Here is an 18,883-nt window from a genome sequence, read left to right as displayed (position 1 = left end):
TCACCCAGCAGAATAAGGAAGAGTCAGAATGCACTTATAATAATAGAATTTTATTAAAAGATAACTGATCATCCCTCTTCCACCTAGGACCTCTTCACTTTTAATATATCCCACCTGGAATGGTGTTCCTGGTCTTTATTACATAGCCACTCCTCTGTCTCCTAACTCCAAACCTTCCTTAATTCCTAGGGTTGCCAGCTACAGGTTGGCAAACTCCTAGAGATTTGGGGGTGGAGCCTGGGGAAAACAGGGACCTCAGTGGGGTCCAGTGCCATAGAATCCACCCACCAAAGCATCCATTTTCTTCAGGGGAACTGATCTCTGTAGTCTGGAGATGAACTGTAATTCCTGGAGATCCCCAGGCTAGAGGCTGGCATCCCCATTTTTTGTTTGCCCTTTCCACTAGGATTTACCCATATACTTAGCTAATATAAGTCTATTCTTTCTCCACTTTGAAATATGGAAAAAGTGAAACTTTAATGTCATTAAGTCATGAATCATATCTACTTCTTACAGACAGGAATTTGGTAAAATTACAGAATTTCTGCTGATTCCTAGATCGAAGTGACTTCATGTCTGGGTTTTCCCTGGAAATGGCATCACAGCAATGGCAATTTTTAAATTGCTTATTCTCTCACCAGCCAACAGAGTGATGGTGGGAAATGGATGTTGGCGGTGGGAAGTCTACCACTATAGCAGGAGACCTGGCAACCCTATCTGGTAGACCCAGGTTCAAATTCCCGCTTTGCTGTGGAAGCTCACTGGATGACCTTGGGCTAGTTACACATTCTCAGCCTAAATTACCTCAGTGTTGCTGTGAAGTTAAAATGGAGGAGAATGACCATACAGCTAGCCAGTTTTCCTGTGTACAGGCTGCCACCAGTGGTAGGGAAGGAGGGAAAGCTCAAGATGAGGGGGCAGTAGGGTTGCAAACTCCAGGTCAGGAAATTCTTGGGAGATTTGAGGGCAGATCCTGGGAAGAGTTTGGGAGGGGAGGAAATTCAGCAGGGATGTGACGCCAAAGAGCCCACCCTCTGAAACCGCCATTTTCTCCAGGGGATTTCTGCAGTCTGGAGATCAGTTGTAGTTCTGGGAGAACTCCAGGCCCCACCTAAAGCAGATAAAAGTAGATTGGCTGGTAGGTGAGAAGGAGAGAAAGAAGCAGGACAAGGGGAGAGAATATGGGGTCTTTCAGGGAAGGGAACGAATAGTGGGGAAGGGAAAATGAGAAGCCCCAGCAAGTTCTTGCAGGTCAGTTCTAAATTAAGAATATATTAAGTAATGCAAGCCTCTTAAAAACACAAAGGTCTAACAAGTTAAAGCCCTCAGGAAATAGATGGGTCGGTATGAGCAATATGAACAACAGTTCATCTCATTGCAGAAAAGAGCCAGAAAGAAGTCATTCTGTTTTCTAGATTGTGTTTTATGATGCTTTAAAAAATAAATACAATAATCCCATATACTAGGTATGTGTCATAAATGGCAGGTGGGGCTTACCTGTTAACCTTTCATCCAAACTATTTCCTATTACTTCCAGTCTCCAAGTCAATTTCTAACAGTTGCACAGTATTCATCAGCTTAACATTAAGAGTGGATTAGAATATGTCATCTTTTTTTAATGCTTCAGGCCTAAGCATACACATTGAAAGATAAATCCCATTGATCTCAGTGGAACTCATTTCCAGGTAAACATGATGGGTCTGTTTCGGCTTCCTTGGGGTGGAATCTACTAGTGAATGAACTGTAGGCTCCATAGTTTTCATATAGGTGGGCTTTAAATTCAACTTGGGCTCAAAATTAGTCTTGAGGTCACATATTACAGATAACCTGCGTCAGATGTATCACAATCACACTCAAGCTGAGGATTCTCAGTTACTACACAAGCTGTGCCTAATTAAAGTCAGTACTGCAGTGCATATCGGAAAGGGTCTTCAGTCCCTTCCCCCTGCCATTTCCCCATGCTGTAACAGTCTGAGTAATGCTGTTTTGGGGAAACTGAGTGTTCTTTGAGAAGGTGATGGGCAAAAAGCGGAGCCTGGGGGTCTCTTCTCAACTATTTGTATATGTAATGCTGGCTCAGTCTATAGGGGGGTGCCATTGAAAGATTCAGTTGTACAAGATTAACCTGTTTGTTGATTGGGTTTAGCCAGTATGTTTGCATCATACAAATACTGAAGCAGCTATAGTGACTAGCAATTTGGTTCTGGGCTTAATTCAAGTTGCTGATGTTACCTTTAAAGCCCTTCATGGCCTGGGATGCACATATCTGAAGGGTCCTCCTCCTCAGCTCAACAGCTCCCCTAATGGTGTCTTTGGTGTAAATGACACACTCATTTCCCCTCACTGTTCCCACCCTCTGAAATAGGCTCCTGGAGCAAGTTGCAGCATTTCAGAGGGCATATGAGGCACACAGCTTAAGGGGTAAGACTGCAGGCTACGGCCACTATGTGAACCTCCAGATGTAAAACCATCTTGTCTAGATTTTGTTTATTCACTTTCATTCAGTCCATCACTGACCCCAAGTGCCAGCTCTGGACCCTCATTTGCACCGGTTGGAAAAACAAGACAGCTCATTGTCATCAGTACAATGATGAACTGTACTCCAAATCCCACTTAGCATGTTCAAATACAGTTTGATCAATATGGGCGATGAAACATTGCAGCAACTCAAACCAAAGGCCATGTTCTCTTCACAATATCTTCTAAATCCACTGCAGAGCAGTACCTCCCAATCTCATTTTGGAAAGGCAATCCAGAAGAATGCCATGGGTGATACTGACAGGCACAGAGATCCAGGAGAACCAACACACTTTTCCTACTGATTTCTAAGTGTTGGTCTACTAGGACAACCAAGGGAGTCTCCATCTCAAAGGGGTATAAACACCATGAACTTGGTAGACTAGCCTTTCTTTCTTAATTCCATAAAGATTACAGGCCACCACAATATTTTAACACAGACTCCTCTACAGAAATAAAGCTGTTGTAATATTGGCTAGCCCAATCTCACCAGATCTTGGAGGCTAAGCAGGGTGGGCCCTGGTTAATATTTGGATGGGAGCCCACCAAGAAATACCAGGGTCACTATGCAGAGGCATGCAATGGCAAACCACCTCTGAACATCTCTTTCCTTGAAAACCCTGCAGGGTTGCCCTAAGTCAGTTGCAACTTGACGAATAAATAAATAAAAATTGGCTATGTTTAACAGATTAGTGAGCATGTTTGAGGGGGACAAATCTCTCAGGTAGAGAACAACAAGCGGAAATAGCAGAGTGTCCAGGCTCTGTGCAATCCACTCCTTTATTTTTCCTTTATACAGTAAAGCCAGCCACTTACAAAGTGCTAGTCTAAAAACAGGTTTTGACACTATACAGAATGTACACACCAGCTAGGATCCCGCCTGGTCAAAGTCAAAGCCCAGTTCCTAACACCATCTTTACAGCATTTAGAAGATTCTTAGGAGCCCAAGACCACCCACAAACGTGCTCAATCCAACCATACTAAGAACACAGAAAAGGTTCCTGCTTCAGTATGGAGCAGAGATATAGAGTTTACATTAAATTGCTCTTTACTTTTAAATATACTTCCTTATCTCTCCAAAAGTTACATTTCAAAAGAATACATAACCCCAGAAAAGCAGGAAAAACAAACAAACAGGGAAAACACAGTGCAGTGCTACAATTGAACTTAGCCTTTAAATAATTCCAAACCCACCCAACCCCATCCCTAGAGTGCAGGGGGAAAATATCCAGTCAAGGTAAAACCTCAAAACATTAAAACCCAGAAGCATCAGTAACTGAACCAAACAACTCAAATCTCAGTGCTTTATAAGGACCCTTCATCAGTCTTATATAGTAATCAAGGGGGGATTGTCTGTAAGCAGAATGTAGTAGACAGAAAGGAGGACTCTGCTAGAAAACTACGGTGTGTACTCAGACACTTATCACCAATTTTGCTAAAATGGCAAATGGGCTGGCTGTGTCATTGGTATAATTTGTCTTGGGTGGTACAGAGCGAGATCAGCGCAGAACCAATTTGGGTTACAGAGCATTTCCCAGTCTGATGAAAGGCAATCAAATGCCGGGAAAGTTGTTCAGAGCATAAAGTGTAACACTGTCCTCACATGGATGCGGAGATTGGCTTCAAAGAGCAAGTGTACCATAGTTGTGCGTGAACGTGCTTCTGCAGAATAACTACAAAGATTCCCCTTCAAAGCTTTTGTTTCTTAAGCTATTTGGAGAGGTATAATTGCAGTGTCTACCCAAATACACAGGGGTTTAGAGAAGTAGAGGCAAATGGCAATCAGGAGACCAGAAACAGTTCCTGCCATCTCTATACAAGGAAACCTATCTTAATGGAATGGAGGGGGGGGGGGCGCAGCATGGATATTCCCACGTCTCTGTAAACTAGAAAGGGAGATTCAAACAACTAAACATCTATTCCGGTGTAGAATTTATGATATAAAAAGACCTAAACCTTCAGTGGTGCTGCTAAAAAAAAACGTTGCATGGAGAGAGTTCGTGACCATTCCTCTAAAATTCCTGGGATAAACGGTTTCACTTCCCTCCTGGATCCCAAGAAGAAAAAGAATAAACCTTCCCATGGCTGTTTGGTGGTTGGGCTGCTAAAGAATGTTCAAGACACTCAGAGGACTGGTGTGAGCAGGTCTTGTGAATACTGTTGTAGCTATATTTAATTCTTAAGAACTGTTTTAGCAGCACTCGAGTATCCCAGATGGGTTAAGAAAGTGGGCCTAAAATGTCAGCAGGCACTTCTGCAGTGCTCCTGATACCATGCATCTTTCACAATGCAGATGGTTCCTTGGCTGAGGCCTATTTACAGCCAACGTTTTGAATTTTTTCTTGCCATGTGGCACATGTACTACTCTCACACAGCGTAACGTCTGGTTCCATAGTTTCTGCTAACAGTAACACTTTATTGAAGGGTGACGGTAAAAATTGTTTCAAGAGCTTTTAAAGTATAATGTACTCAGTGTTGTCATTTTATTGCTTCCCCTGTGTTATTGTCACTGCTCACTGAGTACTCCTATATTGGACTTCCCATTTTGTGTTGTGCACATGGAGCAGTTCTCAGATGCTTCAGATGCGTTTTCAAATGAGCAATTTGATTGCTTGAAACACTGCCAGGTAAGCTCAGTTGGTATCCATGCCATCACACTCTTCAGATGTCAGCTCAACACTTGTGCAAGGAGATGGATCTCTCTTGGCGTCGCCATCTCTACGTTGGTAGAATAGTACATATGCTGCTTTTGTCTGCAAGACACGGATAAGACAAAAAAAAGGTCAAAAGAGAAAGGAAACATGAAGCATGGGACAAATTACATGCAGGCATAGAGTTAGATGGATGTCAGTAATCCTAATGCTGATACCCAACTCTGCAGAACTAAAGGGTCATAATCTGCAACATTTTATGTAAAATATTTATTTCTACCTTTCCACAAAAACTGCCTAAAGTTAAAGAAAAAACAGCAAGGAGGCTTGAACACTTAATTTTTAGTCAACAGATAATTAATTAATCACCAAAGAATCTTATGATTTATGCTATGCTAAAATATTAGGATGATTATTGTTTAATGGAGTATATTATCTTACTATATATTGTTTATAGTTGCTATTTTCTTTTACCACATATTGTTCATTACATTATAATTGTTACTTTCCTCCCCCTTTCTCCTTTGGTGCAATTGTTTTAATTGCAAATGCGGTCATAATAGGATTATCTTTGTCTTTTCTATTGTGTTTTGTGTTTATATTTAATAAATAAATAAATAAATAAAACAGAAAATTCTGTGTCACTGTTCACTCTAGTCTGTCTCTCTCTTGCCCAGAGGCCAGAGCACCTTCCTTGGCTGGCTCCTTTCCCCCTTTGTATACTGTTACACTGTATAGCATAATGTGCCTGCCCCATGAAGCTCTCTGGCCTCTCACAAGAGTGCTTCCCTTGTGAGATGATGGGCAGGAAGCCAAGCTAACACCCATTCCTGAAAGTCATGTAAGCAAACTGGAGCAGGCAAACACAACCAACCCTATAGAGAACTGTAACCTACTTTCTCTGTCATATATCAATGCTGAAACCTGGCATGGATTCCAGAAAAGATGGATAGAAGTGAACAATCTCCACAGTTTTTAGAAGACATCAGACTGTAAATCAATTTCTTGCTATTCTGCTGATTTAGCAACTGAAGGTGTTAATTCCAGATGTTGCTCAGCATCTTACGATATAACTTCAGGGACTCATTAGATTCACTCCAAATACTTACAACTATTTGCTCTTCAGATGCTGGAGACACACTGCTGTCATCAAAGTAGTACCATTTGCCATTTACTTTATTCTTTGCATATGCAGTATCTGGGGAGGAGTGGAAAAGAAGAAATAGGCTTGCTTTAGTGGTAAAGCATGATATTTACAAGTAGTGACAATCACAAATGGCATTTTACAAGATTATAATAAAGTCTCTTTCTAAAATTCATTCGGTATTAACTCAAACACAGCCAAGTTGATTCCAGAGGTTGCAGGACCCACATATAGCAACAACCATGTGGGCTGGTGGGCTGCAGTGGGGAGAGGAAAGGGGACAAAATATCTCCCCTCTCCCTTTTTCATCAGTGCTCCAACAGCCTCTTATCTGGAGGAGGAGTCATCTACTTGCCTTCTATGGCAGGCCTCTTCTTGAAACTGAGGAAACCCACACTGCCTGTCTGCCAAATTTGGGGAACCTGGTTGATTTTGAGATATAAACCTTCCCCTCAGTTACAAGACGTTCTTAAGGCAGCAAGTGTAAAGGCTTTGGGGCACTGGTGTGAGGTAAGTTTTGTATTGTGCCCGAAGAGCACAGAGATCACTGAAGCAGGAGGTGTATACAAACAACAAAGATTTATTTGTGTGCAGGTTACCTGGTGAATTGTAGTTACTGAGTCTCCTCATTGCCAGACAGGCCTCACAACTCCATTCTCTCCCAGACGTAGAGTTAAACCACTCTGCCACACTACTAGGCAGAGCTACACATGAAATTGTCTGCTCCCGTGCTGAGACAATTCCCTTTTTCTGTCTGCATTCTCCCCCAGACAGCCCTCAACTTCCAGCTCCTGTGATTTTTTCCCTCTCCAAACCTCCATCCCCTCGCTGAAAGGAGACTGAATGCTGGAGCAACACTCCCATAGGCTCAGGTGTGAAACAGCTGAGTGGCTGTTTTACCTCTCAGGTACAAGACAGCCTCCTGTCCATCATACCTTCTTATTGGATTGCCATTTCACAGGTCATAGAAGGCTGCACTAGATTATGCCAGCTTCTCCAAACAGCCACTTGCCTTTTATCCAACATTTTATCTACTGAGCAGTTATGCAGCCCCCCACCCTTTCAATTTACTTACAATGTCCCACACCCATGCCTCCATAGTGGTTGGAAACAGCAATGAGGTCATATATGTATGGGCTTGCTGCTGGGTCACAAACAAACTCAGACATGTTCAAATCCCTAGAAGAAAGAGTAATAAAGTGAAGGTAAAATCAAGATATGGCAATAACGCCACAGTATCATTACATTCTCAGTCAGCTTGAGAGCAGACCTTCCAGCAGCTCAAAGACAGCACTGTCTGTTTCAATAGCCCTTTTTAATATTGTTTTAATATTGGATATCCTTTTACTTAACAGCAATGCCAATGAGACAGTTATGGATACAGGCCTGAGGGCCAGTTCACAAGATCAATTGTAAAATCATCACTCTACTGCTGAAATGAGGCTTCAAGCAACTGGAATTTCTGGATCCCAACATTTTGAAGGCCTAAGTCAAGAAAAGGTTACAATTTCAAGTTGTGTTGCCAACCACTTCTTTATTTGCCATTGAGTTGCAGTTGATTTATGACGACACCTGTAGGGATTGCCTCCATGAAACAAGCCCGGATTTCCTTGGTGATCTCCCAAGTACTAACCAGGGCTGAACCTGCTTAGCTTCTGAGATCTGATGAGATCAGGCTAGCCTTGGCTATCCAGGACCAATGAGTTATCCCAAATCAAACTGTATGTTTGTTTTGCTCTGGAGGCCACTGATGAAAATGAAAGTCTTACCTGATGGGGAATTCAACCACAGTGTCAAGTTTATCTCTCCAGTATCTGTTGTATGAGAAACGTTTTAAGTGTACCACCAAAATACGTGGAAGTGACCAAAGGTCAAACTTCTTGGTGGCTTGCTGGTGCTTCTTGCAATTAGGACAATACCTGAAAGAGTAGGACAAATGGAAAAGTAAGTAACCAAAGCCAAATATTACTGCAGAAACCTCACCCCCACACACACATCATTTCCATCCACCATATACATTAAATTCTCCTTTTATAGACATAAACCACAGGCATATGAAATGAGGCGAGGGGGGGATGACACAACTTAGATTAGTAAGGATTTATGATAGAACAGTCTGTGCTACTACTGTCTGCTATTCCTTACTCTAAGTAGCCTCTGCAAATAAAGTGAAGATGCAACTCAGAAAGTGCAGTTAGAATCAAGTTACACTTTCAATGATGGCCTATGAGATGTGTTTTTTCACATGAGAGACAAACAAGAAAGACTGCCATGAGATTTTTTTTTAAAGGCATCAGCTTTTATCTTCAGACATCCCAGCAGGCTATAGACATAACTAGGCTAAATTCTTAGCAGTTCCTCTCCCTAGAATACAAGCAAATACAGTCTCTTAAGGATAGGGGTTGAAGGAATAGAACAACATATCAAAGAACTAGAGTTCCAGTTCTGTTTCAACATGGGTGACAGCAGCAGTGGTGGATGTAAGAAATCAAGGGAGTAGGAAACACAGGAATGCTACATCAAATCTGCTAATAAACTGAGGCTGTGGAAACTTTGAAGCTTCAGGCAAAGTTTCACAATTCAAAATGCCCGATTTATACAGATGCACACACAATTTTTCCTGTGCTAGCATATTGCATTTCTTAAATGTATGCAGTGGAAGGAAGTTGCTTTCCAAGATAAGCTAAACACTGGTCTTACTGTGCAGGGGTACTTTTATAACATTTTACTATGCACACCCAGTAATTTAAGATGGCTACCTCGGAAGCAGCTATGTAAATCAGCCATTTAAACTGCATTTTCTATGCTGTGATGAAGAGGCATACATAGTGTGGGAAAGTTTCATTCATTTCCAGGGATATGACTTCTGAGAGAAAATATGATAAACCTACCAGGGATCATGTTCACCAAGTGTTTCCATTGTAGTGAAGAGTTCAATGCAATCTCTAAGAGCTACAGTAGTTTTCTTCTTCTGTGGCTGGAACATACTGTTGTGTTTTTCAAATGCCTACCAAAAGCAAATGTATATTTTTCTTCTCCACTGCAAAATGCATGCTAATTTCTTTTAATAACCAGTATAATACACAGGACACATCAGATACCTTACTACAAAACATCTTCAACAGTGGTAGACAACCTTTTTGCCTTAGCCCCTCCCCCAATACAACATCTACTTGTGAAGAGACTGGTGTGCTGGCAAATAAAGGGGGTGTTGTACTTGCTGGCAGCAAGCTAAGTCCCAGTGTGCTGACAGTGCCTCAGGGAGCTCACCTCAGGTGCCTGAACTGAAAACCAGACCTGTGTGCCAACAGTCTACAACTTTACCTCAATTCAGTTCTTGTTCCCCTCCCTCTGTAACTTGACAACTATGCCTTTTCTCTGCACTTCTCTGCGGCATGCACGCAGCCACTGTGCTATCTTTGTTGTAATTACAGCCGAAAGCAGAGAAAAATCTATTGAGATGTAGGCTACAGTCATAAGAGTCACAACAGTGAATTAAGTTGTTGAGATGAGAACAGAAGCCTACTTCTACCAGTTAACATGAATTCAGAGGGATTAGTGTAATTGTGTGTTAAGCAGTATACAAAGGAGAGCAAATGGAGATGCAAACACAAAGATTATTAGCTGGAGAACGGGAAGAATAAACATTCAATACAATTCAGCCAAAGGAGTTCAGGGATCCAAGGAAAATTTCTGAGATTAATGAAACATTTAATTTATCTAAAAAATGAGAATATTACTGTTTAACAAATTTCCTGGAAATAATACTTAAGAGTTTTTGAAGGCTGGTACTTGGAAGAGGGAGACTTGAGGATTAATGTTGTGAAGCGAGTGTAAGATGGATCAAAGAGTACTATTGGGGCAAAAGCCCTATGGGTTAGAAGGTGGGATATTATTGTTAACAAACTGAATGCCCATAAAGAACTGCAAGAGTGGGGTGGGAGAGAAGAGAGAAACAATTAGGAAATATCTCCACCAATAGCATGGCACTCATGTAGTCCTGACTCTCAGCTGCTCATCAAGCTCTATAACTAAATGGGAAATAAAGGAGAAAAGTGCTCTATGGGAAGGCTGGAGGGACAACAGGAAAACGGATACCTTATGGCATGGATCTTTCAATCTATATTAGTTAGAACAAGTGCTCCGATTTCTATTTCAGCTCAGCAACTCCTAACAGCTCCCCTATACCAATATTTATTTGCTCAAGCAAAACCATGTCACCTTGTCTAACACCTTGGAATGGGCTAAACTCTAGGACACAGCGCTGCCCTTTAAAGAAAAGGAAACATAAATCACCTGTGCTTCTTGTTCATCAAAAAGCAACTTGCGAGTGCCAGAATCCCAGTCAATAGCAAGAGTAGCATGGGCTGGAAAAGAACAAGGATCATTCAAAAGTCTGCCAGGAATGAGAACTATCAAGGGTGACATTTAGAGGCGATACCTACAACTCAACTTGAGGACATTCCCGTCGGTGGTAAGGGAATTTATTTCTGATGTCCCATAAGAATTCACAATACTGAAGCTGAAGAGATGCTTCCTGTGCTGCAGATCTTCCTTGCCCAGCTCATCCTGAATGCAGTCTTCTGACTGGCAGGCATCTGTTTCCAACACTTTCTCTCTGTTTTCTTCCTCTCCATTCTGGTGTTCCATCTCTTCAATTTCACCTAGCACATCATTGAAAGGTTAATAGCAGTTGCTTTTCTTTGTTCCACATAACTAACCCCCTCCAGTATTTGCAATATCCTGCACATGAAAGCAATGAATTGATTAATACTACTAGCTTTTGGAAAAAATGTGGCTAAGCCAGAGACACACCAGGAAGACAGACGAAGGAGCCTTTTTCTGAGATGGAGATGACAGGAAGCCAAAGTTATAACATTTTATAAATCTGAGATGGTATTTGACAAACATCACAGGAGAACAAGAGATTATGTGGGACTGAAGGTTAGTGACGTACTTTGCAGACAGCCCCTTCCAATACAAGATATATTTCTTTTTGTCCCCAAGCAGCCATACCAGGATTAAAGTCTAAAGCCCTGTGTGTGTGTGTGTGTGTGTGTGTGTGTTAAGTGCCGTCAAGTCGCTTCCGACTCATGGCGACCCTATGAATGAAAGTCCTCCAAAATGTCCTATCTTTGACAGCCACATCCGCAGAAGAGAACAGGCAGTTCCAATGGGGATGGGGGCAGAGGAATCCCTGAAGGTTAGCTCCTGGGCAGCAGTAGTGGAAGGTGACATTGGCGGAGGATCTTTCGTAGACAACCGAAGTGCCACTATGGCTAACCCTGCTTAGTACTGCGCAGAAGGCGGCACCGGTAAACCACTTCTGACCAACCTTTACCTTGAAACCCTATGATGAGACAATCCAAAATGAAAAAAACCCTGTACTGTAGCAAAATTCAGTCTTCAACCAATGCAGACACTGCATTAGTTTTGGGCTTAGATCCACCCCTGCCCTTCCACTGTAAATTTCCCCTTCACACTGCAGCCCTCAAGCCATATCTCATGCTCCTCAAAAAAACCATGTTCAACAAGTCAATTTCTTCAAGAGCTTTGCTCATGGATCCAAGCCACAGAGTTTGCTCTAAGTAATTTTCATTTTAGGAGAATTTACCTTCAGAAACACCACTGGCACCATTACAAGTTCCATGGTTTGCAGATACATCAGAAAATTCTTCCACCAAAGAAAGCTTTACATATCGGCTGAAAGACATGGTTTTTGTCCATTAATCTCCAATAAATTACATGTTTACCCAGTTATGAACATTTAATGAAAAAGGTCATAATGGTAATTAATTCTCCAATCCAAACAGTGGAACTTAAGTTTATTAGGTTGCATCCAAAGTCAGTTTCTCCCAGCAGAAGGTTTTTTTTCCTGTTTGTTTTTTAGCTGATTCTCCTCTCTCCCATTGTAAACCCACAGTTCCCCCTTTATGCTATTCTCCAAAGGTGCCTCTGTGCAGCATTTCAGGGAGCTTGGTGAGAAGGAGGAGGCAGGAAAGTATGGTTCTATTGACAGAAGTGTCTTCTGTTAGCTGGAAGTGAAAGTTGGATCCAACCCACCATTTTCGTATGTAGGCCAGAAATAGAAATATTCATGATCGCTAAAACAAATGTAGGAAATAAAAATCCCTTAGCAACTGAAGTGGTGACTGATGGCTTAGACAGTTTTTAAAAAGAAGAGTTTGGCAAATTCACTGAACCTAAACGGAATCCCCACATACAGAAGCAGTGTACTTTGGACGGCCATCATCACTTCTATGGCACCTGCCCAGCTGCTATTAGCAACATAATGCTGGACTAGATCTGATCCAGCAGGGCTTTCCTTAGGCTCTCTCTTACTTTTTTGGGTTTATTCAAGTCTCCCACGGAGAAGGAATATTTTAGACTCATAATCCTAAGCAGAGGGAGATATTACGATGACACATGGGTAAAGAAATCTCTGCAACTATAAAGACACTTGCAATGATCAGAAAGAATTTCATTATAAAGTTACACAGTTCCTGAATAGTGGATGTAGAAGGGCAAAGGTTCCAATAACATGGACCACTTGAGTAACCATTCCAGAGAATAACCGCTACAGCCACCTCTTCTCTGAGGCAGAGATAGTTCCCTGAGAGCAAGCTAGTCAGAGAAGTGACTATGAATGCATAGGTTGCTTTGACAAGAATAAATCACATACTCACCTAATCCGCTCCAAAATAACATTGTACAAATAATCTAGGGTGAGCTTGTGTTTGGGTATAGACAGGAGTAGTGGCTGGCCATAGAGAATAGTTCCTGGAGTTGTGTTAGATTGTCTTGCTTTCTTCTCTCTGAAGTAAACTGAAAGAGTGATGCATTCAGCACTGTCCTCCATTGGTCTGCAAACTTCATACCTGCATGAGAAAGAAACAAATTGACAATTTCAACCTCCCATATAGCTGCCCAGTGAGCACCACACCAGTCCTAAATACTTCCACCTGGAGAAAGCATGTACTGTATAACACTGATGTCTGAGAATGTTTTAACCTCACAGCTCTTACCACAGCAGCTGCTTCTGACATCATGAAAATCCTCAGGGGCTGTGTAACAGTTCTGAAGAGTCATGGGGCCTGGCCTGACAGTTGTCAGTTAAAGATGATCTAACTGCACTCGCATAATCAGGCCTGTGATGATTAGAGTTAAAAAGGTAAAGGTCCCCTGTGCAAGCACCGGGTCATTCCTGACCCATGGGGTGACGTCACATCCCGACGTTTTCTAGGCAGACTTTGTTTATGGGGTGGTTTGCCAGTGCCTTCCCCAGTCATCTTTCCTTTACCCCCAGCAAGCTGGGTACTCATTTTACCGACCTTGGAAGGATGGAAGGCTGAGTCGACATTGAGATGGCTACCTGAAACCAATTTCCGTCGGGATCGAACTCAGGTGGTGAGCAGAGCTTGCAGTACTGCAGCTTACCACTATGCACCACGGGGCTCCTATGCTTAGAGTTACTGCTTGATTATTCATTTACCTTACCATGATATATGTATTATCATTTTAAGAAAAACATAATGCGCCAACCCCTTTTACTCTTGTTATTGCTCCTCTGTAAGCCCCATCCTCAAACCATGACATTCTAAACATTTTCAAAAGCTCCAGAGAAATATCATTTTTAAAGTGGTAATAAAAGGGGTCTAAGAATGTTAACTTGAAACAATGAAGAACACAGACGGTTCACAGGCATCTATCAGGCAAGCCTTACAACTGGAGCCCTGAAGAGACTAGCCATCCAGGCAGGCCATGCTGTGGGATTTCTGTAAATTTCCTTCTCACTCACACTAACATAAAAATTCTTGCTTTACTTTGTGTGAACCTAAAGTGCAGACAGCAAAGTTCTTTGTAAACTGAATGGAGTGACAGAAGAAAAACTAGAACATCTTTACTACTCCCCATTGCTTCTCTTCCCCTCCCCACCAAGCCATGCATGGTATTAAAGGTAAAATTCTTCACATATTAGTAGTTAGGATTAATAGTCAAACATTTCCAGTAGATATGCTTTGTTGTGTTCACTCACCACTTCCCAGTAGGGCAAGGCACAACACTGCATCTACCAGGGCTACTTAACAGGAAACCCATTCTACACAGTGAAAGTGACAGAGCAGCTGTATGTAATTAAGCACATGGCACTTCACATGTGGGATGAGTGTGTGAACACAGAGATGTTCCATTTGCTGGACATTAGCATTAAAATTCTGGTACCTTGTCCCCAAGCCAGATTTTAAGTCCTATTAATACGGTGTTAACAGCTGAACAAATACATAAGCACTGCAACTACCACCTGATCTATTCCCCAACAAATCCTACATATAAAATTCTTCATATGGCAACTTGGCTATATGAAGCTGACAGGCTGCTGACCCATGAACAGAAAGGAATTCTGAGTTAAAGTACTGCCATGATGCAACTAAAGCCACTCTGGCAATCCCCATTTTTATCACAGGGATGACTATCCCCAAAACACCTTTATGAGGTCATATTCAAGACCTTTAATTGAGGTGCAGAGCACAAAAACAGTTCTGATCATGAACTCTCAAACTGAAAATACATCCAGCCTTGGCCGGGGACGGATAGATTGAAATTTGATAAAATAAATAATTTAAAAATAAATCCAACAGTAAAGACTTCCTTGGCTGAACTAAATGTTCAGCTGTGAGGTAACCAAGCTCAAATGATATTATCTTCTTGCATAACTTGTAAAGAAATGTCTATTGGCTAGATAGTCCAACTTTATTGTCTACTGAAATCTGAGAGAACTGCAAAATAAATACGTAATACCCAGGACTCAATTTGCAAACTGTCCCTAATCTTTCTCCAAAGTCTATAGCCCTTGAATTTTCCTAGCATTCCTCCTTGACCTGTTCCACATAGGTTATTTACCCCAGGTCTGATGCTGCATTGACACTTCCCTTCAGCATCATGGTGCACATGTTCCCTTCCTGGTCTGCTTCACTGTGAAGGTTTGGGAAGATGGAAGTAAAGCCTGGATGGCATGAGCTGCTATGTGTGTGGGATCAAGAAAATCTGGACCTTCCCATTTAGATGGCCGCCATTTTTCCTTCCTCAGACCCTGTGGTGGCCACTCTCCCATACACCGCAGAGTGGCTTTTGAGTTTTCTTAAATTTAAAGTTGATATATTGATACCCCAACATAATATATCTCTATGGCAATTACCAGTTTAACAGAATCCTTGAAAAGGTGCCCCCCCCAATGGTGTGTGTTGGGGAAATGGGGAAGCACAAATGCAGAAAAACACAGCACTGAAAAGCCTGTTGCCACTCTACAGCACTCTACGACAATGTGGCTTCCAAAGGAAAGTGTTGGTATGTTGAACAGCTACCGCTCATAATTCCAACAATATTAACTGAGATTAATTTGAATTGTGCTTTATTTAGGTGCTTCTTAAAAGGTAAGGTAAAGGTCCCCTGTGCAAGCACCAGGTCATTCCTGACCCATGGGGTGACGTCACATCCCGACATTTACTAGGCAGACTTTGTTTATGGGGTGGTTTGCCAGTGCCTTCCCCAGTCATATTTCCTTTACCCCCAACAAGCTGGGTACTCGTTTTACCGACCTCAGAAGGATGGAAGGCTGAGTCAACCTTGAGCCGGCTACCTGAAACCGACTTCTGTTGGGATCAAACTCAGGTCGTGAGCAGAGCTTGGACTGCAGTACTGCAGCTTACCACTCTGCGCCATGGTGCTGTTCAGGTGCTTCTTAACCCAGCCCCAATTAAACACCAACCTTGAACAATTTCTTTAACCACACTGACAGTGATTGGAGAGGCAGAATTATTATTTCCTACTTCAAAAGCAAACAGACAGCAGCAAATGACAACTTTCCCTTAGGGCAAAGGGCAGAACCATTCAAAACCTCTGTTTCAGTATGTACAACCTTTAACAAAGTAACATTCCCAGGGTCAAACTGTTTCCTAATTACAAGCTACTCTTTCCACATAAAGAATCAGAAACAGGTTGTTTCTAGAGACAAAACAGAAGGACGACACGAGCCTATTTGATCAACTATGATAAATCTGGTTCCAAATACTAGGTTGAAAGGCCCTTAAGCCATTAAATCTTCCACCACTTCAGAACAGGCCAGAGCAAAGGAGATGGGGGGAAGAATGGTTGACACGAGAATATACATTACGGTGCTGAAGTTTCACACATTTCTGTAAGTTAAAGGTGACCTGCAAACCAGTTTGGCAAAGTTTTGTCAAATTTAAATTATATATATGAATGCCCCCATTACCCAGGCTAAAGAACAGAGGCTCTCAAACATATTCAATTTCTCAGGCTTCATGAGCCAAAACCAATTGGAAACAAAAAACGCCCAAGAAAAAAACCCACCCAGCAAAGATTTTGCATACTTGTGCAGCGGAATTTTAGAGACACTTACCTGACCCCTTGTAGGCTGGCTCCATGCTCCAGCAGGATTCTGGGTGATGTGACATCACCATCATGGTGCATGCTGGGGCTTTACATCGGAGCAGGAGCCTAGTGGGGCTGGACATCATGGGACCTAAGGAAAAAAGATAGTAAGTGTCTGGGCTGTGTGCTGAATGCTCCTTTTAGTTTAGCCTCAAGTAAGAGGGGCATTCAGCATAAGCAACCCATATCGATGCCATTTTTGTCAGATTGATTTGCAGATCACCTTTATTGCAATATGTCCTTCCTTACAGACGTTGATTCAAGCAGCAGCATTCCTAATTTATGTTTTTGTACACATCCTAAATAAAGCTGGAATTCCTTGCAGCTAAGCAACTTTCTAACACATCTGCCAGTTTCAGATTAACAAATCTTCTGATAACTGACTACTAAGCATGAGAAGAGTTCAATAGGAAATTACAGCAGGGTAACTGCAGCATTTCTGCCAGCAGAAGATATGGACAAGATAACTGGGGAAAAAACCAGTTTAGAGTATTTGGAAGCCAGACAGTGTCACAAACCACATGGAAAGAAAAGCGAATCCATATACAGATTCATTACAATATTAAGAATCATATTTTTAAATTGACTGCTATAAAACAGTATGCAATTTACTTTCATTTGCAGTCTTTCTTAGCATACTTGTATTAGTTGTTTGCTGTTTACTGTGCCAATTGATGCCCTTTAAAAGAATTCCTCTGCCACAAAATTACTCTGTTTACTCACCAAGGCAGACAATTGTGTTATTTTGTTACTTCACAACAGGTACAACTGCTGATAGGGATAGATATGTAATATTCCATTATACCTCTTGGGGGAAAAATGTTTCAACTATATGTACTGCCTCTGTTCAGATATCATACCAATTCATGATTAAACAAGTTGAATTATGGTTTATGGCAATGTTTGACTTGCCAAACCATGGTTTGCAAGAGGCAGGCAGATGAGAATCAGAAGCCGCAGTTCGTGCCAACCAAGATAATGGAATTGACAAACCATAGTTATAGCTATCGCTGTACCTCTAGATGCCTCTGCGCATGGAGATGGAAGTGCTGAACACATGGAAAATTAAAGACCAGCAGTTCCAAACTATAATCTCATACCATAGCTTGGGTAACACCCATATTTATAAGAGATGAAGCAACAAAGTTACAAGATAAGACCTTTAGTCACTTCATTGAGCTGTTGATCAAAGCCACACTTTGAAGCATCCCCAGTTTAAGCTGCAAGAATTTAAGACATGTATCAAAAAAGGTTCCAGCAAATATTTCAGGCAGACTAAGATGACATAGTTTGGGTTGAAAGACTTAAATCCCTGTAATTATAGGCTCTTTGGCCATCATGGAACAAATATTTCTAAAAGGTGCTCTCCAATAACTCGCTATAAGTACTATTCCACACTCTCAGCATCTGAAATATATAAAGTCAGATAGATAATCTGCACAGTTGATTCTGCAACCATAAAGATGTGAATGCCAGGGGGGAAAAGATATACAGACACCCATTTTTCCTATTCTTTTCCCATCCATGCCACCTAATTTTTTTCTATTTGTCTAATGGGAAAACTGGAAACACTGGGGAACTTTGAAAGACCTCTTATGAAATATTCTAACAGTACAGTGTGAATATTTTTTTAATAGATGATGATCAATGGCAATATGTGTTCTGTAAACATGTTCTTCCCTGACCTGGATGGCCCAGGCTAGCCTGATCTTGTCAGATCTCAGAAGTGTTGAGCAAGTGGGGAAATGGCTCAGGTGATGCTATGGTTAATTTGGTGCAAAGGGCCAACACAGCAGTTTTTTTCCACACTTGGACTTGCACAAGGACCAAATGCATGTGGAAATCTTCCAGTGGATCCAAGCTACTGCTTACTGCTTAAGCACAATTAGTTGTGCCTACAATTTATATGACAATTAATGTGTATGATAATTCACTGTTGAAGAGGTCAATAAGATGGATTCTACCATGAGATAACAGAACTGTTTACTTAACATAGTTTCATTTGCACAAGACATTGTGAACATAAGAAAAGCCACGCAGGACCAGACCAAAGGCCCATCAAGTCCAGCATTCTGTTCACACAGTGGCCAACCAGCTACCTCTAGGAAGCCCACAAACAAGA

At 41.7% G+C, this 18,883-nt stretch overlaps 1 protein-coding gene across 1 annotated transcript in view; it reads right to left on the bottom strand.

The window, feature by feature from the left end:
• Positions 1–5,048: 5,048 nt before the first annotated feature.
• USP4 (ubiquitin specific peptidase 4) overlaps positions 5,049–18,883 on the bottom strand; it is a 48,322-nt gene continuing 34,487 nt past the window's right edge. The window contains exons 14-22 of the mRNA XM_056847318.1: positions 12,999–13,190; positions 11,927–12,015; positions 10,758–10,976; positions 10,609–10,679; positions 9,204–9,319; positions 8,082–8,231; positions 7,388–7,491; positions 6,278–6,366; positions 5,049–5,270 (exon numbers count right to left, since the gene is read on the bottom strand). Of these exons, the coding sequence (XP_056703296.1) occupies positions 5,151–5,270; positions 6,278–6,366; positions 7,388–7,491; positions 8,082–8,231; positions 9,204–9,319; positions 10,609–10,679; positions 10,758–10,976; positions 11,927–12,015; positions 12,999–13,190 (1,150 nt within the window). The 3' untranslated portion in view covers positions 5,049–5,150. The remainder of the gene's footprint in view (positions 5,271–6,277; positions 6,367–7,387; positions 7,492–8,081; positions 8,232–9,203; positions 9,320–10,608; positions 10,680–10,757; positions 10,977–11,926; positions 12,016–12,998; positions 13,191–18,883) is intronic.

Source organism: Euleptes europaea, chromosome 1, assembly GCF_029931775.1.
Source record: "Euleptes europaea isolate rEulEur1 chromosome 1, rEulEur1.hap1, whole genome shotgun sequence".
NCBI lineage: Eukaryota > Metazoa > Chordata > Lepidosauria > Squamata > Sphaerodactylidae > Euleptes > Euleptes europaea.
The sequence above is the reverse complement of the archived record's forward strand: the minus strand, read 5'-3'. Positions and strand labels throughout refer to the sequence as shown.